The sequence below is a fragment of the Pelmatolapia mariae genome, linkage group LG15 (genome assembly GCF_036321145.2).
Source record: "Pelmatolapia mariae isolate MD_Pm_ZW linkage group LG15, Pm_UMD_F_2, whole genome shotgun sequence".
Taxonomy (NCBI): Eukaryota; Metazoa; Chordata; class Actinopteri; order Cichliformes; family Cichlidae; genus Pelmatolapia; species Pelmatolapia mariae.
In genome coordinates this window covers 41,930,775-41,957,053 of record NC_086240.1, presented here as the reverse complement: position 1 = coordinate 41,957,053, position 26,279 = coordinate 41,930,775, and the positions used below count along the sequence as shown (strand labels likewise).

Below are 26,279 nucleotides of genomic sequence, written 5' to 3'. Positions count from 1 at the left end.
ATTGCATGCAAAAATAACATTTTACTGTAAACACGGTAAGCCCACATATTAAAGCCCATATACTGTTATATACTATACTGTTACATTACACATTTATGGTAGGCACATGCTGCTCACAATTTTTCATTTAGAGCAAACTAGGGGATCAATGACCCTCTTGGGGATACTCCCATAGGGCATAAAGTTTGGGACTCTCCACCAATTGCTCTGCTCTGAACAACCGAAGAAGCTTCTCGGATGAGAGGCGACACTTCTTCAAGGAAACTTACAGAAGTCCAGATGCTTTCTTTCCAAACTTTTTAGACTACAATGACCTGGATGACTGAGAACCTTCACAGACATTTAGAGCAAAACCTACGACTGTTTTCAGCACATACATCGACTTTAGAAATTCACACAAAGTACTCTTGGGTAAAGCATAATATTCTGTCCTGCCTTTTTGAAAGCAGTAAAAAGAATACAACTTATGAACCTTTAGCGTTTATCACACGTGGTAGTTGTGTTTGTTTTACTGTTGAATTTGGCTTACTTGTACACAGTTTTTTACGTGACAAACAAGTAGCTGAAGAGGCATAGTCACACCACAGGTCTTGCACTGAGACTTAGGCATTTTGCTGAATTCTGCAGCATCATGTGGAAGAGGTGTAGTATCAATTTTTTCTTGGAGAGGGACAATATAAAGTGTATTTTTTCCATTGTTGGTGGCCATCTTGAGCATCTTGGCTGTGTAGCCTTGTGTTCCCTGAGACACTAGAGAGAGATTTTCTCTGTCCGCTACCACTTAGAATATGGAACAAAAACCAAGTAATGCATTCACAATACAGCAATGTGCTAAAGGTTGAGAACATAAAATACAAATATATCCACAACATTATGGAACACTACTTTTGTATAGCAATGTCTTTAAAAGCTACCTTGTTCCCTGCTGCTGCGGAGTCGGGGCGGTCTGCTTCTCTCCACCGCAGGGAAAAGGGTAACACCACCTGGGTCTGGGTGCAGTTTCCCCCTCCAGGGGCAAGGGTACCTAGACCTGGGGCTTAGAGTACGCTTGGGGAGTGTGATTGTGTGTACAGTGTCTCTTTATGTCTGTCTCCACGTTGGTTGAGTGTGGAGTAATTGCATATGAGAGCATGAGGGTGGGAATGGATGTTTGTATCTGTGTGTGCCTGTATGTCTGTGTCTATATGTCAGGTTGGGTATCAGACGCCACCTCTCTGGGGACATCTCAGGCCCTCCAAGGTTTGGAGGCCTATCTCCCCCCACCACTTCCCCTGCCGGTGGCGGACGCCCTCAGACATCGGTGCGTTGGTGGTTCTTTGTGTCCGGGGATGGGCGTCCAGGTACCCACCGGCTCACTCCTTGGCGGCTGCTTATCGGGGCCTGGAGCCTGGGGCTCGCTCGGGCTACTTCGGGGATGGGGTGCCCTCGGCCTCTCGGCCCGGGGCTCGGTCACTCAGGCACAGCTGGCTGCCGGCGGAGCTCACGGGCACGTCACTGCAACCCCCCCTGGCTTCTGCTCCGCGGCTGCTGAGTGACCCCTCATCTGGGACTCTCCTCAGCTCTTTCTGGGATAGTGGCGCGGCGGCCCCTCTGTTGGTCTTCCTTGGTCTCTTGTGTTCTGGGGGCCTCTGGATGTCTGGAGTTTTGATCTCCTCCACACCTGCTTCATGCGCTGGAGGACGGGGCAGTGGCCCCCCACACCCTCTAGCAGATCATTACATGAAGGAACCTTTTTAAAAAAAATCAAGCGCGTTCATTCTCACAGGTGTACACACGGGTGATCACACACACAAACTACACCCTTTTTGGCTCCTACCTCAAAGCACACTGTGCGCTGTCGATCTTACGTGCTGCACAATAATGTTTAACATTTAGTATTTACTGCCATATTCCCATATATCATTGTGATGTTGTTTATTCTATTACTCTTGTTTTATTCTGCTTGTTTTCTTTTTTCTTTCTCAACAGGTGATCCAGGTGGTCAATATGTTTTTTTTTTGTCTGCTTATTCTGTTGGTTTTTTGTTTTTTGCCCTTTTTCCCCGTCCCTCTTCCCCACTGTTTTTCTTTCCCTCCTTCCTTTTCCCCTTTCTTTCCCCCAGTAAAGTCTGTCCCGCATACAACAAGTGAAAATAAAATAAACAATTAAAGGTGAATCAAATAGACCATTACGGCAAGGCTGGGATGGTCCATTTGGTAAAGTAAATCCGTTGGGCATCTTTCTTCGCCTTTAGACAATAATTCTGATGGCAAAAGAGCCAAACGGGACAGGCGCAAAAAAAAAAAAAAAAAAAAGCTACCTTGTAGCAACCTATACTTTTCATTTTGAAACAATGCTTAAAATGTTAAATGGATCACAAGACCAAAACAATATTTCATTCATAACCATATTCCCAATTCAAGTTTTTTATAAAGTGGTGCTGTACTGTTGATGTTATACCTGTAAACAATGGAAGTGTATTGATGTGCATCTTATGCCATTATTACTTTTCAATCATAATGCAAAAAAAAAAAAAGTGAGTTAATGTAAAAAAAAAAAGATCCTGCCCACAAATTTGAAAACCGAATATTAAAAGCCACATCAGTGTCCCATAACTTATACTCAAAAGAAGTGTTAGAAATGTTTGAATCAGACACAAAAGCTTCTTCTAAAACTTCTCCAGATGCTTTTGGCTCTAAATGTCTTCTATTAAGTCAGACACAAAGTCGGAGAGTTAAAATGACTTTACCTCCTGCTTTACACAGGAGCCATCCACCAGTTAGGGCGTTCATTTTTGGATACTCTTCATGCACAGCTACAGTAATCTAAATTAGGGTTAAAAGAAATCAAACATTTACTCTTGATTAATTTATCATGTCAAGTTGTAACATTTTTCAACTATAATTTTGAAGTTTAAAAATAGTTTTTCTCAACAAGATAAAGGCATCTAAAATTGAGAAAAGTACTTCTTCATGATCAGCATTGTCAGCTATGCTGAGGGTTCGCCTTCCAAGTCCAGCTTGAAGAAGCCATATTTCATTCTTTGAGGTTTTTGTCGTGGAATCAGACAGAAGACAGAATTGCAACTCAAGGTTGCAAACTGCATGTATGACATTACTATGCGCTGGGAAGGCCTTTTTCCTTTGTATAGCCTTCTTTGAAACATTGCTGGAAATGACCTGTAAATAAGATTATACATTTGAGGCATTAAATATCAAAATTTTCCCAATTAAAGCAAGACTACTCAAATGATTGGAAATTACTTGAGAAAAATACTGCATTACTGTTAAGGTGAAAACAACAAAAAGATGATTCTGATTTCTTAAGTACCCCAGTACCAAATAAAAATGCCTCCATTGCAAAAAAAAATCTGCTTCAAAGCATTTACAAAAAATAAAATGTAGGGTTACGGTTTAATTTGTTTTAAATAGTAGAAGCTTGAATCATGGAACAATGTCCCACCTGGGTTAAGAGCATTCTTGATGTTTATCAGATGAACAGCGTGATTTGCTTGTTGCTGGATTGCTAGTCATTAGGAATACATGTCATGCTTTCCAACTCAACAAGTTCACAAATACAGATGAATTATATTTTTAAAACAAAACCAAAGGGTAACTCAAATGTTGCTTGAATCCAGTATTCATTATTTCCTTGTCAGTAAGGATGTTGTCTTCTCCAGAATACAGGAAAAAAAAATATTAAAAATATGAACAACTTAAAATACAAACCTAATTATCTGGACTTCTACTATACTGAACTTATTAGATGAGTAAGGAGTTGCATAACTGGCAATTTCATTTTACCTTTGCATTTCTGTTTGGGTGCTCACTCCTGGGGTCTGCTGAGGCGCTGTCGCTGTAACAGATGTGGTTGCAGTTCTACTCCTAATATCAGACTGGGAATTTGACAGAATTCCCACAAGATTCAGTATAGCCTTCTCTATAGTGGTCTTTGGCTCCTGTTCAAAATATATTTATGTTATGAAACATCTGCATCTTAACTTAAACCAGAGCTTCCCAAAGTGTGGGGCCCGCCCCCTAGGGGGGGGGCGCAGAGCCATTGCAGGGAGGGCGCGGTATGAAAAGGAAAAAAAAAGAAAAAAAGAATGCTTGGACACTGCTAGCATTATTGACAGGTTTTTGACGGGGCTCCCACACAAACGCAAAGCAGGAGATGAAGCATCCAAACCAACTTCATTCCAAGCCAAAGACTAGAAAATATGGTGAAGCATCTTCCCTGTGGCTTCACCTGCACAAGCGCCAAGGTAGGTCTCCCCTGCAGAATTGGTTTTCCCTCCGTCGGGAGCACGCGCTGGGCTCTTCAAATCACGGACAAACAGTATCCCACATTCTTGATTTTTAGTTCACAAACACTTCTTGTAATAACTAACTACTCCTGACATTTTGGAGATGTTAGCTCTTTATACAGTAAAGTTACAGTGGGATACAAATAATATCAGGCTGATCCTGCCGTAATTTATTCCCCCGGTTCAAATCACAGACAAACAGTATCCCACCGTTGTTTATGTTTTTGAACCCATTTTGCACAGAGAGGCATTTTTTCATTGTTTCAAATATCTTTTATTAGAAGCAAGTATCACAGTTGTTACAAGTTAATAGAACTTATGCCCCCCTTTTCTCTAAACAAAACAAGACAAAACAAACAAAAAAACAAACAAACAAACAAACACCCACTATGGGCCCCGATCCCCCGACTGCCAAAAATTTATATTTTCCCAAGATATGCAAGTAAAGGGTGCCAAATTAGTTCAAAATCTTTCACATTGCCATTCATGGTATATCTTATTTTTTCAAGGTGAAGAGTATTTGTAAGCTCTGCAAGCCACATCTTTAACACAGGAACCTCTTTGCCTTTCCAAAGCTGCAGGATCAGTTTCTTTGTGATGATCAGTGCATATGACATAAACCTTTTTTGAGAATGTTGTAAACTTTGTGTTTCTTTGGAGATCCCAAAGATAATTACTGTTGGATTTGGATCAATCTTGTTTTTAAAAATATTAGACTGATAAGTAAAAATGTCACACCAAAAACCCTGAAGCCTTGGACAAAGTGCAAAACTATGTAACCAATTTCCATAATGTGTCATACATTTTTCACAGAGGGGAGAACAGTCTGGGTACATTTTGTGAAGTCTTTCCCTTGAGTAATGTAACCTGTGTACAATTTTATACTGAATTAAACAATGACGGGAATTAATAAAAAGCGTATTTATGTTGCGTAAGACCTCCTGCCAAAAATTGATAGGGAAATCCCAAATTCCTTTTCCCACTCCTCTTTAATTGAATGAGTTGAAGGTATACTCATCTCCTGTATTGAGTTTTAGAATAATGAGATTCTCTGTTCGAACCCCCGGCTATCACTAAGGCATCTATCCAAGGTGTCAGACGACATGCTTTCAAATTGCAGCAGATGTGTGCGGATATAATTTCGTAGTTGAAGATATCTAAAAAAAAAATGGCTGCGCGGTAGTCCAAATCTATCTATTAATTGTTGAAATGACATGAAGGTATCGTTTGAATATAAGTCTTTTAATTTACGAATTCCCAGTTCCTGCCACACGTTGAAAGCTCCGTCTGCACATGATGGAAGGAAAGAAGGGTTAGCTGTAACAGGCATACTCATTGATAATGGTTTCAGTTTAAAGTGCTTAATTATTTGTTTCCAAATTCGCAAAGTGGTATGGATCATAATAATAATAATATTCCACCAGCACAGTAAGGAAGGCAGTCCTCCCGCTCCATCTGCAGACCATGGGGGAGTAACGCTGTATCATCCAGTAAGAGGGAAATTATTCTTAAATTTGATGCCCAATAATAATGCATAAAGTTAGGTAGTGCAAGTCCTCCAAGGGATCCGTGTTTACATAGATGTTCTTTTTTTATTCTGTGTGTTTTGTAGTTCCATATTGTCAGGAGTTTTCCTGTATTGCAACTCAGGTCAGAATAAAAACGCTCAGACAGGTTTAACGTGTACACGGATGAGACTCAGGGAGACTCGCACCCTGCAGTAAAAAGAAACAGTCTTTATTCAGAGAGCACATACAGGAAGAGAGAAAATAGAACTGCAGGCTTCCTGTGTAACTTCCCCATTTAGGAGTCTGCACAGAGTTGCAGAGTTTAAGCTGAATACTGAAAAGAGCAAACACATTTAGATAAAGAAACGTACTTTTAAGCATAACATAATAAAAATCCCAAAATCCTAAAAAATCTCTTATCACATATAAACGGCATAATAATGGCATCCAGCTTTTTGAAGAAAGATTTGGGCAGAAAAATTGGGATATTTTGGACCAAATACAGATATTGTGGGAGAAAGACCATCCTTATTGAGTTCACTCTTCCTATCAATGAGATAGGGAGTGTCCTCCAAAACTGGATGTTGTTTTTTAGCTTCTCCAGTAGAGGGAGAAAGTTTTCTTTCACTAAGGAACTATATTTTCTTGTTATTGTGATGCCCAGATATGTAATTTTTTCATAAGTTATTTTAAATGGGAGAGATGCAAGCCACTCATTGCTTTCCAATTTGATGGGCAATACTTCACTTTTTCCCCAGTTGATCTTGTAGCCGGCAAAGGTGCCAAATTTGTCAATAACGGAGAGGATTGCTGGGACGGAAGTTTGGGGTTTTGTTATGTATAGTAAAATGTCATCAGCATAGAGCGATATAGTATTAGAAGTATATACTGTGTCATAACCATGTATATCAGGGTGAGTACGAATTGTCTGTGCCAGGGGTTCCAGAGCCAGAGCGAACAATAATGGACTAAGAACACATCCCTGTCGTGTCCCTCTGCTGAGCTTAAACTGAGTGGATAATGTTTGGTTTGTAAGGATTCTGGCTGTGGGATTCTTGTAGAGTAATTTTATTCAGGAGATAAAATCTTGTCCCAATTGAAATTTCTCTAAGACAGCAAAGAGATAGGGCCACTCCACATGATCAAATGCCTTTTCAGCATCTAAGCTAAGTACAAGTAGATCCGGGCGGGCGGAGGGGGCATGGACGGAGGGCCAGAAACAGACCAAAGAAAAAGGACAACCTAGAGCACCTAGACCAGAACACAAGCACAAGTGTCAAAAAGAAAACAAAACTCCCGAGGTCGATGCGACACTGTCCATAATCTAATAACTCAGGGGGGACCGATGGCTCAACAGTCCATGATATAATAATTCAGGGGGACGACCACGGAAAAAGTGGCGGAGGCGACTGAGCAGGTCCGGAGAGCGGCTGCGTGGAAGACGGCGGCGACGCTGGCAACAACTTTCAGGAGGCCTGCCATGGGCACAGTGGCAGCTAAAGAGTTCAGGGGGCCGCCCATGCCGGTGAAGACGCCCAGCCGGTGGCCTGGAAAGCGGCTGGCGAAGGTGCAGTCATGGACGTAACTTGGCAGGCGCTGGCGGCGAGGCAGGGCCAGGCGACAACATGGAAGCCGCTGGTAGTGGCGCTGGTGGTGGCACTGCAGCGGCAGGACCAGGCGCGGCAGGACCAGGCGAGGGCGCTGGAGGCAACGGTGTGGTAGCCGCAGGTGGTGGCTGGACGGGCTCCTCGGGCCCTCCAGCCGACGAGGCGTGAGGCTGGACGGGCTCCTTGGGCCCTCCAGCTTATGTGGTGTGAAGCAGCGTGGGTGCTGCGAGGTGCCGAGTTGGCACACCCGGGCATCCAGCAACAGATGCAGGATGAGCAGTTATGGAGACCCCTGGCAAAACAGAGAGCTGAACAGGGGGCTGAGCTGCTACTCTGGCAGAAGCAAGATGCTGCTGACTCTCTGGAAAACTTAATGTAACATCACACAATTAATTTCCCACCAGATTGCCCCTGAAAACATTATTCATTAGTTCACTGGTTTAGAATCCAGAATTGAAATGTCCATGGCAGTCTGAGAAAAAGTGGCTTCGCAGTCAAGTACTAGGTGAGTGTTCCTTTCAGAAGTCAGCCCGTCATCGTCCAAATTCATATTTTCATTTTCCTTCACAAACATAAATTCAGAGTCTTTATTCTCAGTCTTTGGTTCTTTTAACTCAGAGGCAGAAAAACACAAACTCAGATTGGCTGCCTCACACTCACCAGAATTACGTTGATGACTCTTGGACACACAGGCAGTATCTACCCCATAATATTGCCCAGAGTCAGTAACAGTCTCTGCATCATCTCTAGCAAAAGTTTCACCATTCCTAGCAAGCAAGTTAACTGTTACGGAAAAACCCTGTTCGAAAGTTGGACCCCCAAGGCTCTCAGTACAGTTCATTTCCTCTGTCACAGGAAGACAAAGAGACGTTTCTTCAGTCTCCACCTGTGACAGGGTTTCAGTCACCAAAGGGGCCAGTTCGGCCACATGAGCTGCATTTATAACTGAATCGTTCATAGAAACATGATTTATCTGTTCATGGCTAGGTTCCTGGTCATCCATTAATTCGGCACAACTGGTCAAAGTAGACTCATTCACGTTCATTTTGCAGTCATGTGGTGGACACGTAACCTGATCAGAGTCTGTGCTTACACATACAGCAGTTACACTTACTTCTGATGGGAAGGCTGGCACTAGGTTAACGCCAAGAGTCTGAATAAACTCTTCCTTGATTGGTTTGACAGAGCCATTAGCTTTAGCAGTAACCACATTAGTCACAAACGAATCAAAAATGTTGCTGTCAGAGGGGATTGAAGCCTCATCATGCTCTGACTGACAGGAATCATGGGGCTCGGCCTGATATTTGGCAGTCTCAGTCCTGCATTCCCCAGCTAGCCCCCCACCAGAAGCCGACTTAGACAGAGACTCTGAGTCATCTATGAAGGGAGGTGCAGCTAACACAGGGTTAAAAAGAGCTGTGGCTACCAGTGGTGGTGCAGACTGTGAGTTTACTATGTCAGCAGTACTCCCAACCAACACCCCATCCTGAAATGATTTAGAACAAACAAAAGAGCATGATTCCAAGTTTACACAAACTGAAGGTAAGACATGATCATTAGAGAGTATCGGAGGCCCAGATCTCAGCCTCAGCATTCACTGCGCCCTGAGTAGAGCTGGAGCTACATCGTTCAGACACGTGTCCCCCATCTTCTTCTTCTTCTGGGGGGCACAATTTACTTTTAGGGTTCAGAACATAGACCACATTGCCGTTACTGTCCCCTTGACCAGGAACACAAAACTCAGGTGAATTGTGCTTGTTGAGTACAGGAGGGAGAGCTTCACTCGGAGATCGCTCTGAATTATTCTCCTCTGATTTTCACAATAATTTGATCTTACACAATTCATAACAAGTATCAGAGTCACCAGATGAATGAGCTAAGGCACAGTCAATTTGATCACCAGGTACAGGCAGGGTGTCATTATTTAATTCACACAGCTCATGCCCAGAGGTTATATCACCACCCTTCACACCAAACATGAGTTCTTGATCAACGCTTCCATCATTTATTAAGGGAATGGGTGGTGTTGAGGAGCTCTGCTTCTCCAGCACATGTAGAAATTGTCTTTATCTCTGTAGCGTCTACAGACCTTTCATGACAGTCACATTCCTGCAACTTAGGCAGAATTTGAGTCGAAAGATTGTTAATAATAGAGGTTAGTGACAGAGTCTGAGAGGAAACAAGAGTCCCACCAACCTCCAGCTGCTGCGCGGTGCTGCAGCGATGTGGACGTCGCCTCTTCTTTGAAAAAGCCACTGAGGCTGAAGCGTTGGCTGCTGGGGAGGAGAGTGGTGGCAGTGGTGGCAGACCCTGGCAGCTCCGAGGGCCCCCGAGAGCCAGGCGTGTTCCCCAAAAAGTGTCCTGATAATCGGAGGCGAGCCACGGCTTTCCCCAGAGCTCCTCCTCTAGCTGGGTGCAAGCTGCTTGCTGCCGCTCACAGAGGTCGAAATCCATTATTTCCGAAGTAGGTCTTTCAAAACAACTAAACGCTGTATTTTCAGCCTCAGAACACAATTCAGTTATAGTTTCCGGCCCCGGCGAATCAATGCACATCTCGCTCTTCTCTATAGAAGGATCGTGAGACACAGACACACAGTCACTCACCCCCGGGGGTAGAGCGGTGCGACAGCGGATGTGGGCGGACGATGAGGAGATTGCCGCCACGTCACCCTCTGCTTCGGTGGCTTCAGCATCCATCATCCGAGGCGGTGCAACAGGTGAGAGTTCCTCCTCCGGAATGAGCCAGGGCTTCCAACGGAGCTCGTCCTCCCGTAAAGTTAGCAATACCTGCTGTCGCTCATCGTCGCTGAAATATGTGGCCTCCACCATCTCGGTGCGCTGGGCTGTGCAGCTTGACTGTGGCGGAGACGAACTGTGAGACGATGGCGGTGCAGCGGTGAGCCTCAGTGTCCCTACTCTGACTGCCTCCAGCTCGCGAGGCAGCGGCGACGACAACGACAACCGTTTACGGGTCAGAGTCGTAGGTGCTGAGGCGGCGTTCAACACTCACAGATGCGCGTCATGAGCCGGCTGATCCGCTGCAGCTCCTCCCCAATCTCGTCCGGACTGTCCGCTGGGTCTGACATGGTCAGATCGTACTGTCACGGCGGGGTGCGCCGGTGTGAAGCATGAGGTAGACCCAGATGCAGACACGGTGGAGACAAAACGAAGTTTCAAAAATAAAGTGAGCCTTTATTGTGGCTGATTGCAGAAGAAAAACATGAAACTAGGGAAACTAAGGAGACTATGAACACTGTGTTAACAGAAGGCTGTGACACTCAGTGAAAAAACTATGACAAAACTATGAACACTGAGTAAACTAGGAATTTAAACATTTTTCTTGTAAAACAAAGGGGGGCCTAGCAAAAAAAAGTTTGGGAACCACTGACTTAAACAATACCATGTGGTTTCCCTATTAGCCTAATTTTAAAATAGTTTTCAGTATAACTAATTGTCATGAGTGAGAGTTTAAAAGAACACTAAGAAAGCTTGCTAAGCCACAGTTACAGTAGTAGAAAAATGAAATCTAATACTGTACATATATACACACACACACACACACATATTAGTGCTGTCAGCGTTAATCTCGTTAAAATGACGTTAACGCCGTAACCGCATAAAAGTGGCAAATCTCCGTTAGCGAGTTAACGCGGATCACCCCATGCGTGGGGCTGCACGGCGCCAACACGACAGAGCCCATTGAATGACCAAGGTGCTGTGAGGTTGGCAGACATTTCTGAAAAGGCTGCGTCCAGACGAATAGAATCAACTCGTTTACAAACTTGTTTTTAAGTCCCTTTTCCCATTAATATATACTCGGGTCGACTGGTTTTCCATTACAGTCCAGTACCTCATAATGTATGTAGCATGCGAAACGAACACTACCACAAAAGTGGACGTGGAGGAGACGACATATCTGCAGCTCGGTCTGTGGCTTTTCTTCAGACTCGGGAACACTTGGCACAACACGGCTACCAAGTACTATGATCTAATGAAAAACCCTGAAAACCATGGAGAGCTGATCCAAGTGGGCACTAATAGAAAAGGATTTTATTTACAGAACAAAGAGGCTTTTTTATATTTGTCACCTCCCGGTGGCCAGACTGAGAACTGCACTCTGTGTTTTTCATGTTTATTGATCGACTAACAACATTTAAAAACATACAAACTGACACATGCAGTCAGTTCGGACACTTACTGTCCTCTTTCACAATATAACACCTGCCATGCTACACACTGAAGCTTTTATTGTGAAGGGACAGCAGCAGGAAGTGCTTCTGTCCAGGTGTGGCGCTCGAGTGTGAATAGAGTCAAAGCTTTTAATTGAAGGGAAGAAGAAGAAAGCATCAGTTGATCAATAATTAATCACAGTCTCTGATCAGTAACAGCAGCTGGCTCCCACCAACGTCACGCTCAAGAGTGGAAGCTCACTTTTTGGCAATGGCGGCCCGAGCTCGGTTCAGCCGCTCGATCACCAGGCTGTTGGAGGCGGAGCATCTGGAGAGGACCGCCCCGATCTCAGCTTCGTTCCTGCGCTCAATGGCGGCATCCGCAGCCCCCTCCAGGTCACTGCCGGGAACAGAGGAGGAGTTACATGAGTGCTCCCACCTGTGCTGTGTGATGATGTCACAGAGGTGTCTTACCCGACGGCCAGGTGGGCCTTCACCTTCTGCTCAGGCGTCACCTTGGAAACGTACTTCTTGGCCTCGTACTTGTTGTTACACTTGATGCAAACTTCAACAAACGCCTGAAGAAGAGATCCCGCTAAGACTCATGGGAAATGTACAGGGTGGGCCATTTATATGGATACACAGTAATAAAATGGGAATGGCTGGTGATATTAAAGTCCTGTTTGTGGCACATTAGTATATGTGAGGGGGCAAACTCCTCAAGATGGGTGGTGACCATGGTGGCCGTTTAGAAGTCGGCCATCTTGGATACAACTTTTGTTTTTTTTTCAATAGGAAGAGGGCCATGTGACACATCAAACCTATTGGTAATGTCACAAGAAAAACAATGGTGTTCTTGGTTTCAACGCAACTTTATTCTTTCATGAGTTATTTACAAGTTTCTCTTTGTTCACAGCCATTGACATGTCGAAGACGTTAACACGTGAGGAGCGGATCGAAATTGTGTTGATATCTGGTGAACGCAGTAACCGGGTCATTGCAGCAGATTTCAATGCAAGACACCCTACGAGACCACCCATCTCCCATGCTACAGTTAGCAAACTGCTTGCTAAGTTTCGTGAAACTGGTTCAGTGTTGGATTTGCCAAAATGTGGACGCAAGAAAACTGTCACTAATGAAGAAACATCAGTGGCTGTCCTGGCTTCATTCAGCAAGAGCCCACAGCGTAGCACTCACCGCATGTCACTGGAGAGTGGCATTAGTCGAACATCCCTTCGGCGGATATTAGCTACTCACAAATGGCACCCTACAAACTCCAGCTGCTGCAGCATCTCAACGAGGATGACCCAGATCGGCGCACAGAATTTGCAGAATGGGCAAAACAAAAATTGGAACAGGACCCTCAGTTCACGCAGAAGATTTTGTTCAGTGATGAGGCAAACTTTTATGTGAATGGTGAAGTTAACAAACAAAACCACCACTATTGGTCTGACACTAACCCACATTGGATGGATCCCTCCAAGACTGTTGGAACAACAAAAGTGATGGTTTGGTGTGGTATATGGGGTACAACGATAGTGGGTCCATTCTTCATCAATGGAAACCTCAAGGCCACTGGATATTTGAAATTGCTACATGATGATGTGTTTCCCTCTTTATGCACTGAAGCTGGCACGTTCCCTGAGTTTTTCCAGCAAGATGGTGCACCACCACATTATGGGCACCAGGTCCGAGCATTCCTAGATGAACAGTTTCCTGGAAAGTGGATTGGTCGTGCATTTCTCCTGCGGTGTTGCTATCAGTGTGTGAAGAGTGGGAGAAAAGGGTTGCATTGACAATCCAACACAATGGGCAGTGTCAAGATGAGGGAAATATTTTGCTGCTACTATTCATAACCATCGTCATTATGATTGCATTAATCATCATTTCATCAAAGCATTTGGCATTGCGTTGAAACTTGTGTTACAGGTGTTGTCATGATCATATGTTGACATTTGTATTACAGGAGCGGCCATAATCATTGTGTACACACACAACATTAAGGTTAAAACAGCATACATGCTTACAGAACACATATAATACATATAATCTAGGAACAGGCCTGAGCAGGGGCCGAATGCATTCAGCTTCTTGTTGTAACCTGTTGCAAGTGAGTTTGCTTGGTAACAAGTGACCAAAGATGTGCTAAAAAGAAGACAAGTCCATGGGGACTTGAGGGGTCTGAAATCATCACCATATTTGGAAAGAAGATGCTAGAAAGAGGAACTTCTGTGTCTGACTTTAGCTCTAAAAATTGATTATTGTCTGTACAAGATGCAAATGATGTTCTTAGAAATACAAAAATATGTTATAGAACGCAAGAGGAGGCGTTATACTCCGATGCTATAAAAACCATTCTCTGTTTATTTTTGGGGAAGAACCTCGCAGATGTGATGCTGTGTGCTTCTTCCCACGCGTGTGTTGTCAATAAACTCTTCATCTGATTGCATCCTTCTGGGCCTCTGGTATTTTGTTTTGGTTCTCAATATCTCGAATCAGGACAGCAGCACCATTGAACACATTTTATAAGTGGTTAGAAACTTGTAAATAACTCATGAAAGAATAATGTTACGTTGAAACCAAGCACACCATTGTTTTTCTTGTGACATTACCAATAAGTTTGATGTGTCACATGGCCCTCTTCCTATTGAAAAAACAAGTTGTATCCAAGATGGCCGACTTCTAAACGGCCACCATGGTCACCACCCATCTTGAGGAGTTTGCCCCCTCACATATACTAATGTGCCACAAACAGGACTTTAATATCACCAACCATTCCCATGTTATTACGGTGTATCCATATAAATGGCCCACCCTGTAGTTAATGCAACATAACAGAGGGGGTGGGGCTTCTCCTTACCAGGTAGCCAATGGGAGACTTCTTACTCTTTGAGAACTTCTCTAACTCATCCCACTCCTCCTTCTCCGCCAGAGACTTCAACTTCAACCACCAATACCTGCACAGGTGAGAGAGGCAAACAGGTGAGAGAGGCAACCAGGCGAGAGGGACAGACAGGAAAGACTGTAGTAAGAGACTGAGAGCCAATCACAGCGCAGCCTCAGTGACACACCTTTTGTCAGGTACTCTGAAGTCTTTGTAAAGCTGCTCTGCCTGTTTGTGGAGTCCTAATGACAACAGCGTCTCCATGGTCACCTGCAAACAGCAAGTGACATCACAGCACACACACACACACACACACACACACACACACACACACACACACACACACACACACAGCAGATGTAACTATGGTCACAATCAGCAGAAACAAGTTTTCATCAGTTGCTTAAATCAAACCGCAGATTCGGCCAATCTAATTGGCTGTCCCAGAGCTTAGAAGCTACATGGAGGAAGTCTGGGTCTGTAATGATCTGAGGAGGAGCGCTTTAAAGCGGAGCGACCACACTGGCCTCTTTAAAGTAACCTGGAGTACTGCCAGGTGATGGAGACTGATGTTAAGATTCAAAAATTGGAGAAAAGGAGTACGGAGGGCTCTCAAGCAATAACAACTCTGGTCCCGGAGGTATGATCAAAGCGAAGATTTATTGGTTACACGCGTGGAGTTCAATACCGTGCAGATTCAGCATTGAACTGTCTTACAATAGTCAGAACAAAGACTTTATAGGGGTGAAATAGTACAGCCCCTCTTCTGTTGCCAGGCAGATCCAGTACAGCATACGTCAATCCAAAACCACAAACGTTCAGTTAACTTTTGACACAGTTTAAAAGAACATTGTCTTCGGCTCGAACCCAGGTGCTTCCCCTCAGCTATATATAATACAACTGCTTAAAACTTAATCAAAGCTTAATCAAAGATATAAATGCATAATAAAATAACCTGCTCAAAATACTTGCACTCAGACTCTGTTTTCGGTTTCACTTTTGCAAAGCATGGCGTTTCCTGTCAGCCTGCAACTCAGTCTCTCACCCACTGAAGTCTTCAGTATAAGAATATAAAAACATTCAAAAGCCTTTAAAATTATAGATTCACCTCAACAGCCCAATGTGGCTCTTACTGGACCAGTAATAAAAGCTTAATTGGGTGCCAATATGTTTAAACATCTAATTGCAATATCAATATTCATAATTAATGGAATAGTTATAATGATTATAAAAATATCCACAAAAATATCTTTCTCCTCCTAACACTGAGAACACAGAGCATGCAGGTGGAGGTAACTGGTAAAGGGAAACAGCTGGCCAGGGAGCCCCGCCCCTTGTATCTACCTGTAGGGACAGTCCAAGAAGCCCCGCCCCTTTCTCATCATCCAGTTTGCGCTGAAAACGGAGCAGACGCATCTCGTCCTCTGTGGTCTGCAGACCAATCAGTGAAACACACCTGAGCGTCAGGTACAAACACACACCTGCAAACACGTCTTATTGTTCGTTTGTTACCTTTACTGCAAACTCGTTCTTGGCCTTGTTGTACTCATCGACAGCGCTCTGCAGGAGAGACAGCCGGCCCTCCAACCTCTGCAGATGGACAGGTGAACAGCAGACAGGTGATTACAGTGATAATGGACGAGTCTAATCTCTGCTAGGCGTGACGGTTAGCAGTCCTTACCTTTTCCTTGTAGCTTGCAGTGACGTAATAGTTGGCCAGTTCCTGGTGGTCATCGTCCTGGTTATACAGGTCCTTCAGAGTTTCCTGCTCCTGCAGCTTACAGAACTGACAGCAAACAAATGTAAACAAAGACACACATTACCAAATGTAAACCAGGAGGAGGAGAGCGGTAGTGGTGAAGTTGGGTGCACCTGTCTGTAAAGGCTGAGAGCGACCGGCTGGTTCCTCAGAGTCATGAAGAAATCTCCTCTGTTCATCTCGTTCTTCAGGTACGACACCACCGTGTACACTGACAACACACACAGCCAACTGTCAGTGTGACATCATCCATCTGGCAAACACATAAGGTGTGGGGCTGAAAGACTCACCCAAGTCGGTATCTCCGCTCTCTACAGCTTTACTGAGAGCCAGCTGACTCCTCTTCATCTTCAGCAGCAGAGGAACCTGCTCTCCAGACCGAGCCTCGAAGTCCAGGAGCTGATAGAGACACACAGGGACAAATACTGAAAAACGCTCGACCACACTCGATATCAAAAGCGTCAGAGAAAATCCTGAAAGACCCTGCTGAATATAGCAGATGGGTAGTGACCATCCAGCTGAAACCTGGCTCCAAATCTGTCCAAAAACCACTGAACCATACTATGGAAATTAACCCTCCAAACCTCTGTAGAATTTACCTTGATGGCGAGCTCTGCTCGTCCACATTCATAAGCTTTAGCTGCGATGTCCGAGTACGAAACCCCAGGTGAGTCTCCCACTTTCACACACACTGCTCGTGCTATGGCATCGTCTGATAAGTCCTTCTGCTGCACCTGGACACATACGTAAACACGTCACACCAATCAGTCATGTGAAAACAGTCTCAGGTGAGCGAGGTGTGAGGTCAAGGTCAAGGTCAAGGTAACTTTATTTATACCCATAGGCAAGGTAAATTTGCTTTACAGAAAAATGACAGCATTTGGCATCCCTTTAAAAACACACATACCTAGTAAAGATATAAACCTCACTGTGGCACATATATAGTAATTTAATATTTTGAATCAAAAACAGTTCTTATTTAATTCAGTGACAGCAACGGGGACAAAGCTATTTTTATAACGCTTTGTCCTGCATCTCGGAAATAGAAACCTCCGTCCTGAGGGAAGAAGCTGAAATTTACCCCTTAGCGGATGGGAGCCATTTCTAAGGATTGATAAAGCCATCCTCTGTACCTGCTTAGAGTACAGGGAGGCTAAACAAGACTGTGGCTCACCTATCAGACGACTGGACCATCTCACTATCTGATTTAGAGAGTTTTTCTCTGTGACAGAGGTCTGACCAAACCATGCCACCAAACAGAAGGATAAAACAGACTCAATAAAAGAACGATAAAACAAAGCTAAAAATTTTTGGTCAATGTGGAAATGAGCAAGTTTCCTGAGGCAGTAAAGGTGCTGGTGACCCTTTTTACAAACTGATTTGCAATTTTGATCAAAGTTCAGTTTTTCATTGATTATGGTCCCAAGATATTTATATGATTGCACTTGCTCTATTTTCTGAGCTTTAATTAAAGTGACTCCATGCCCATTTTGTTGTTTCCTAAAATCAATCACCATATTTTTTGTTTTAGATATGTTCAGCTGGAGACTCCTCACACCACTGAACAAAGTCATCAAGGACTGGACCGAGGTTAGTTTCACCCTCTTTCAGTAAGCTGACAATAACAGAGTCATCTGCATATTTAATAATGGCCCTGTTTTCATATCTGCTCTGACACATGTTTGTATAAAGAATGAATAATAAGGGCGATAAGACACACCCTTGAGGAGAACCTGTGGAGGAGAACACTGGGTCAGACTGAACCCCATTTATTCTCACTCTTTGTGGCCTGTCAGTTAAAAACTCTAAAATCCAGCCCACCAGGTTTTTCCTGATTTCAAACTGTTCTAAAAGTCTTTTAATTAAAATATGGGGCTGTATTGTATTAAAAGCCGAAGAAAAGAAGTCTTGCAAAGGTCCCTTTACTCTCTACATGTTTAAGAATCAGATTTAGTAAATTCAAAAGCGCGTCCTCCACTCCTCTATTGGGCCTATGTGCAAACTGCATTGGATCCAGCTGATGTTCAGTCTCTTTCATAATCACATTTCTGATGATTTTTTTCAAAGACTTTCATTACAACTGAAGTGAGGGCAACAGGCCTGAAGTTGTTTAGAATTTTTGGATGACTAGATTTAGGGACAGGAACCACAACTGCTTCTTTCCAAAGAGAGGGCACATGTTGTGTTTGCAAGGATTTATTAAAAATAACCTGAAATATAGGACTGAGTTCTTCAGCACAAGATTTAATTAGGCGGCCACTAATATTATCAGGACCCCGGCATTTGTTCACATTAACTGTATGAAAGGCCTCTTTGACATCGCTGAGTTCAATGATAAAGTGCTGAGTGTCTCTCAGTTTCTGTTTCAGTTCCAAAATATCCTTGCTAAAATCAGAGGAACTAAAATGAGCATAAAACATATTTAAAGCATTTGCAAAATCTCTGTCTGAATTAAAACCATCTAAAATGACCTGGCTGCTGCTCTGGGGGAGACAGTTACCTTGCATGATGCCCAGTGTTTGAGGACTCGGCTGACTCCCTGATAATCAGGGATCTTCAGGTAACGACAGACTTCGATGGCTAATGGGTAAAACTGCCGATACACCAACCTAAGAGAGAGAGAGACAGGTGAGTGAGAGGTGGAGGGGTAACATGAGATCTCAGAGACATTTCGATGAGTTCACTCACCTGTCAATCAGCACCTGTAGAGTCAGCTGTTTGAATCTGAGGTCAGAGGTCAAGGAATTCATCACCATGGTAACACAGTAGCTTTGTCCCCTGCAGGTGCTGCACCCGTCTGAGCTGAATCCTAAAGCTGAGAATGGGTCACAGCGGCGTGACGAGGGATGCAGCCCCTGACTCTGAACAAAGTGAGACCTTACCACACACTGCATCTCCCATGATGCACCTGTGCAGACTGAGAGGATACTGAGTGTGTGTGAGTGGCAGCCCTACGCTGCTGTCTCTGACGGCGTTCAGCACTCGCAGCTCCCTGCAGGTCGTCACGAACTGATCCGGACTGAAGTCTGTGAGGAAGCACTTCCCAAAGGACGCCGCCTGGAGGGAGACACGCCACATTACAGGGATAGGTCGCATTACAGGAACAGCTCGCATTACAAGGACAGATCGCATTACAGGGACAGGTCGTATTACAGGGCAGGTCGCATTACCCTGACATGCTAAAACAGATCATACGGACGCTCTCACCCTCATCAAGGATTTCTGGGTGTTGGTGTCATACTCGTGACCTGCCGCCTCCACGCACTGTCTGACTGCTTCTCCCAGCATGCTCTGCTCCTTGATCTCCCGCAGGTACTCGTCCGCCTTCTGACTCGATTTCTGCAAAGACAGAAAAACACACGTCAGGCTTGACAGACCTGTACCCGTACTACATGTGTACCTGTACTATATGTGTACATGGACATCAGTGAATGACAGTATTAAGGTGATGTAATGGAGTGGACTTACAAGTACTGATGTTGTACTGTGGCAGTATTACAGTGTTAATGGGACAGTATTGCAGTACTAATGTGGTACTGAATGATGTACCTCGTACTCCCGGTGGGCCTCCAACAGCAGAGCTCCAGGCGCCATGGAGGCGATCTTGAAGATGTCCTGACAGACCAGAGGAACCTCCTGCAGCAGCTCCTGATTGGACGAGCTGATTATCCGAACTCCATCCATCTCTCCCACCAAAACACACGGATCCTCAATGGGATACCTGAAGGCCGGGGTCAAGGGTCAAACCACCAGAGAATGACTCACGAGGACATCCTCGAACACGGAACATAATTCTTTGTTTATAAATGACCAGCTATAACAAGAAACCCAGAAGGAGCTCCAGCAGAACATTATTGAGCGCTAAGAGAACTTTTTTGAGCAACCTCCAGGAGAACTAGGGGTGGAGCCAAACCCAAATACGGTATTCAGAAAGGCACAAATAACGTGTTTTTTACGAATACTTATTTTGAACAAATACTTTTTAAAATATTTGTATTTGGGAACGAGAAAAACTTTATATCAAAAAGCTGCGTTTCCTCATGAGAACGCAGGGCATGAGTGAGTGAGTGAGTAACGTGTAAAGAGGTGAGTGACACGGGCTGTTCCACACAGCAGAAGGCTCGGCTGAGCAAAAAAAGACTGAACTGCATCACTGTTTTTGTTGAATAGATTTTTTGAATAGATTTGAGATTTCTCACTGGGTTCCAGAGGAAGTTTATAACTTCCGGGAAGCAGAGTTTGATTGGGAGACTTCCATTACGCTGCATTGTTGACGTCTGCAGTCGGGCGCTCTCATGTTCGCTCTGTTTATGTAGCTCTGTTAGTTCGGTAATTTAGACAATAGGCTGTTGACAAAGTAACGTAACGTTCGGTTACAAAGGTTAAAACAATACTTGTGTAGTTGTGTGGAATTGTATGCACTTGTGGGAGTTATATGGTACGTTTAAGTTACTCTGTCTGCAGACAGCAAGATGTAGGCTATAGGCTAGTTAACCTTAGCATATCTTCCCGTCACTCATTAATGTAGCTGAAACTCCCCACATGGATTTGGGCAACCAAACAGAAAAAGTGTGGCTGCTGCTGAGCGATCTCTTGGTCCTCCAGTAGCCAAAAACCTTGCTCAAGTTCTGTGTGGAAGCATTTTACAGTCAGTGCTGCAGATGAAACCAAAGTTACAAGTAATGTGTGCAAAAGTCACATCAAAGGCAGAGATATCAAACATCTGTCAACATCTGCTACGCATAATCACATGCACTTAATGCATCCTCTCCTGGTACTGTCTGCCAACCTCCACCAGCACCAAATCATCATCACAGCCATGTTCTGCCCCTGCAAGTCCGTTTCAATCACCTATATTAGCTGCATTTAATGCAAAACAGGCTTATCCACCCATCCACCCACTACAAATAACAAACACAGTGGGAGAAATTATTTGCCTTGACCTGATGCCCAACTCAGTAGTGGAGAATAAAGGTTTTTTGCAAGCTTCGCGAAGTGGTTGCATCTCCATACCAACTACCAAGCTCGTTGGCAATCCAGAAAGAGCTTGGCCTTCCCAAGAACACATTGGTGCATGATGTGTCAACCAGGTGGAATTCCTCCTTTCACATGCTCCAGTGACTGTTGGAGCAGAGACGACCACTGACTACCATGAGTGCAGAGATGGATCTGGGAGGTACTGTGTGTGAGGATGTGGGTTCTCTGTCTCTGTCATCCCTTGTGCGCAGGCTCTCAAGACAAACTTAAAGGTGGATGTGGATGTACCGAGGCACTTAAAATGGTGACCATATTGCAGTCTGAGTTGGCTCAGCGCTTCCAGGCTCTTTGATGACTCCTTGGGTCATTACTTTAAAGCCAACCTACTGGATCCCCGATTTAAGAGCTTGCCCATGTCATCCGAGTTTGACAGGCTCAAGGCAGATGTGGCTGCAGAGGTGGATGCAGAACTCCAAGCGGATGATGTTTCTGGGTAGGGCTGTGCGATATGACCAAAATCTCATATCCCGATATAAGACATCTATCGTCCGATAACAATATAAATCACAAAAATTTAACATTTTCTGTAAATTCTGTGAATCTCGGGCAGCTCGACTTGCGTGAAGTGTTTCCAGCTGGGCGTCGTGTACCTGGAGTCGAGTGTTTTAACCGATGCATGAAACGATACATTTTTAGACATAAGTTGTAACGGCCGCCGTTTTCTTTGTGAGTATTTATTACACGGCGTGCTGCGGGGAAAAGCCTGTTCTAACGTTTGAGTCTAAGGTTTATTTTTTAGCACCTGACAGGCCGTTTTTGCTTCTCATCTGTAAACACTCTGCATACTCTTTCACGTGATTCAGTTTATTTTGAAAAGTCTCAATAGGATCTTGAGCTTTATTGTGAAAAGTTTATGTGGAAACTAAACCAGCGGACATGCGATGGTTTTACCGTCGTTGTTGCTAACGACAACGCATAAAAACAGGCGCTTGTCCGTCCGTAGTGTGGTTATATTAAATATAAGAGAAAGAGAGAACTTTAACAAATGATTATAGCCACTACAGTGACCATCAAAACGATGAAAAAATATTGCCGTAAACAGTTTATTTTACAACAACACAAAACAAACGATAGCGTAATAGGAAACGATAGACGTTTTTATATCGCCATCCGATATATATCGTTATATCGAACAGCCCTATTTCTGGGGTACCTGAGCACCCAGCTCATCCTCAGTTGAGAGTGAGACCAGTGGGCAAAAAAGCCAAATCTGCCTCATCTGGTGCTATGACCTCCTCAAGATAGTTGAGAGCTACTTAGCTGAGGACAGCACTGAATCACTGACCTCAGACCCTGCAGCCCTGGCTCATGTGGCAATGAAATATCGCACCTGCCCCCAACAAGCAGAGGTATCTTGTCCCCACAACGCTCCAGACTGCTGCCCTCACATGTGGACAAGCTTGTGATCACAAAATACAACATGGAGAAACTTAACTGAGACTATGTTGGCAGAAGACATCTTCTTCAAAGTGAAATATGGTTGAGTTATGGTCAACATAAAACACAAAAAACCCCTTTGTGTCTGTTTTTAGGCAGACAGTTGACAACAGCAGGGCTGTATCTTTTAGTTTAACAGTATTATATAGAATACAACTTTTGTTCTGCCACATCTCCCAGTCAGGGGTTGATAAAGTTTAGTTCTGTGCATTAGAAAGAAGTTCTCTCAGAAGAAGAACAGTTCTTTGAAGTATTATTTGTTTTTATTCTGTCTGTTCATAATGTTCACAATGATATTTTATTAATTGTTGGTTTAACCATGGATGAGGTAATGGCTGTTATTTTCTTTTCAATGACGTTCCTTGTTAAATGTTCATTGCTGGATTTATGGAAAAATACTAACCAATATTGCATATCCATATTTATTATAATGGATATAATTAAAGAATACTTACACTATAATGTAAATCAGAAGCATAATGCAAGAAAAAATGGATTTTTACACCTATTTTGAATTTTACTCAAATACAAACACAAATACTTTTCCCCCCTTAACAGATACAAATACCGGCTGCTTTGCACAACTCCAAGAAGAACCTTAACGAGCTCTTGGAGAACCTTAACACACCTGAAGTGTGTTTGAACATGTTCAGATGTGAAGTGGTTTGAAGGATACTGGATGGTCTCATTACACACCCCGACCACCAGGAGCAGTCTGTCCCACATCAACACCACAGATGGCTGTTGGCTCTTTGGTCTGCGACACCTGGGCAAACAGGTAAACTCCAGGTTAAACAGGTGTAAAAGAAGAGCTTAGACAGGTGAGCAGCTGAATAAATAGGAGCACAGGTAAACGAGAGGTCACACATACCACAACATCTGCTTGGGCGCCGTGGTCTTCTTGGTGTCGACTTCACTCAGTTTCTCCTGCATACAGAAGCATCACCTGTGAGTCATTCCACAGGTGATGATTCACAGATATCTGAAAAGCTGATTGGCCAGAACAGCTGCTCACCTGTAGGGTGGACAAGCCTGTCCACAGGTGTCCACTGTCAGTGAGGAGAGCCAGGTATTTATAGCTGAAAGACACAGTCATGTGGACAATGCTGCCATCCTGAGGACTGAGGCCTGGAGGACACTGAAGAGAGACACACAGGTAGGCAGTGAGACGGGTAAAAGGAAGACGAGGACAAATCTGATCACCTGTGTGAAGATTACTGGCTGTGGATTAGCATCACCATCGAAGACCGTCAGACAAACGTCGTCTCAGACTGGTTTTGGTTAGAACGATCTTAAACTGAGCATTACTGACTTCACCTGTCTCTACATGTCTCACCACCACAGTGCAGGACGTGTTGTCCAGGATGAAGAGTTCCGGTCCGTTGGACAGCAGGACTTTAGTCTGTCTGTCCTGAGTGAGGACGACCCAGCAGGACGGCTTTCCCTGCAGACCTGAGGGACAGACAGGTGGACAGACAGGTAAGGGTGGAAAGGCTTAACCGTGGCAGTGAAAACACCATCTCAGGTGAGTCAGGTGTTACCTGGGACTTCAGGTAACCTCCGGAGCTTCAGGTCATCGATGTTGGTGGCCAAGGTGAAACGGGAGGAGCTTGTTACTATGGCAATACCTGTCCCATAAGGGGAGTGGAACACTTTGGCCTCCAACACCTGACTCTGGACCACTTCCTGTTTAAAGATAGAGGTCACCTGATCAGTGACATCGTTTGAGCAGCTTCATTTATTCAGAGGAACAAACTCAGGTGTGCTGACCTGTCCCATACTGAAGTGTCTCTTAAAGGATCCAAACAGGTCATAGATCAGAACCGTGCCATCCTCCTGGATACACAGCAGCTCGTCAGAGACCGTCCACCCGAGCTGGACCACTGGACCACTTTTCCACTGAGACGGAGACAGAGAGAGAGAGACGGGTCAGAGAGAAACCCAACCTGTCTCCAGGTGTGGTCAGGTGCTACTCACGGGGAAGCTGGCGACGGTGCCTCCTGACGCAGAGTAGATCTCCAGCTGAGGACGAGAACTCGGAGAACGCCGCTGAGGTTCTCTGAGCAGGGCTGAGGGGTCAGACAGAGGTCAGGGCTCAAAGTCTTAAATCTGACTATTAAAAAACTATCTCACTGCAGCGTTTCAATAAAGTTTCATTTAGTTTGTACCGATGGGGCCTCCGTATGGAGCTGCAGCCACCAGACTGTCTCTGAGTCCATCACGCAGACTCCAGCTCATCTCATACAGATCCGTCTTACTGCAGAAGTACACAGGAAAGTACACATTAATGTAAACAAACCCCTCCCCACGGTCCCCCGCAGGCTCCTCCCCCTATCTGCCTAACACTATTCCAGCTTCCCGTCACTTTCTGCTCACTTTAAGCTCACCTGTCACTTGCACACAAACGTCACCTGCCGACCTGAGTAAACTCTGACTCTGATTGGCTACAACCTCCTGCTCACTTCGTCATGGACGTCAGTCCTCTCACGTGACGTGTGTGTTCAGGAAACGTCATTAAAGGGAAAAGCTTCTGAAGCCAGCTTTAGCAGGGTCACATGACAAGCAGAGGCGCAGGTTACAGGCTGATTGATCTGTTTAAACAGATCAATCACACAGCTGCAGAAAACACAGGCATATATAACACGGATGGAGCTGACTGTCAGCTAACATTAGCCTCGCTGCTAGCAGCTGAAGGACCGACACAGTGGGCGCTCACTGACCGGTAAAAGGCGTCTCCCAGCGGGTTCCAGCTGGCTGTGATGAACGCCATGATCCGCTTCTCAGGAGGGGGGACCCCGGGGAACAAACCGGAGGAAGTCCCGGTGCACCGGCCGGACGTAGCGTTAGCTGTAGCTCTCGCTCTGCCCGGTCAGCTGACTGCAGCCTGGTTCTTCTTCTTCGGTAGTTATTCAGGCAGACGCCGCGGGCGCTCTGCTGCCCTCTACGGCACTTCTGTGTTTACAGCTGAGCCTGCATGGGATTTCCGACTCTTTTTAGAGAACCGGCTCTTTCGGCTCGACTCACTAAAACGAGTCGACTCTTTCGGCTCCAAACCGGCTCTTCAGGTTGTTTTGTTGCTTTAATTAATTTATTATTAACAACAATATAAAATTATGCACAAAAGGAATTACTAATGTTAAAAAAAACGTGGTTATATTTATATATGCTTATGTATAAATATGTACGGTGGCCCCTAGTGACAAAACACGTACAAACTCCAAAGCACGTACAAACTCCAAAACACATTTCTAGCATTAACTGAACTTCCAAAACAGAGCTACCTAGATCAATTACACAATTGAAAGCATATGTGTATTGTTTGTGTATTTATACACAAACACTCATATATATTCAAATAATTTTAAAAAAATGTTCATTTACCTGTTACTACCACACACCAAATCCGGTCGTTGGTACTTCCTGGCTTGTGTAGCCACTAGGTAACAAAAGCTCAACACTGCGCCTAGCATCGTGGAGCACTTCTGTTGTGTTTTGTACGTGTTTTGGAGTTTTTACGTGCTTCGGAGTTTGTGCGTGTTTTGGAGTTCGTACGTGTTTTGGAGTTTGTACGTGCTTTGTCTCTAGGGGCCACC

General features: G+C 44.5%; 1 protein-coding gene across 1 annotated transcript; it reads right to left on the bottom strand.

The window, feature by feature from the left end:
- Positions 1-10,405: 10,405 nt before the first annotated feature.
- Positions 10,406-25,588, bottom strand: vps16 (VPS16 core subunit of CORVET and HOPS complexes). The gene is made up of 24 exons (XM_063494893.2): positions 25,407-25,588; positions 24,855-24,943; positions 24,664-24,755; positions 24,457-24,585; positions 24,228-24,372; positions 24,023-24,138; positions 23,702-23,824; positions 23,558-23,613; positions 23,363-23,452; positions 19,762-19,933; positions 19,420-19,551; positions 19,142-19,269; positions 18,901-18,936; positions 18,713-18,821; positions 16,812-16,946; positions 16,503-16,611; positions 16,326-16,423; positions 16,135-16,239; positions 15,966-16,043; positions 15,798-15,884; positions 14,641-14,723; positions 14,430-14,526; positions 12,044-12,147; positions 10,406-11,969 (listed from the first exon to the last, which is right to left on the bottom strand). The coding sequence occupies exons 1-24, from the start codon at positions 25,454-25,456 to the stop codon at positions 11,828-11,830; spliced, it is 2,505 nt and encodes an 834-aa protein (XP_063350963.1). The 5' UTR covers positions 25,457-25,588; the 3' UTR covers positions 10,406-11,827.
- Positions 25,589-26,279: the final 691 nt, after the last annotated feature.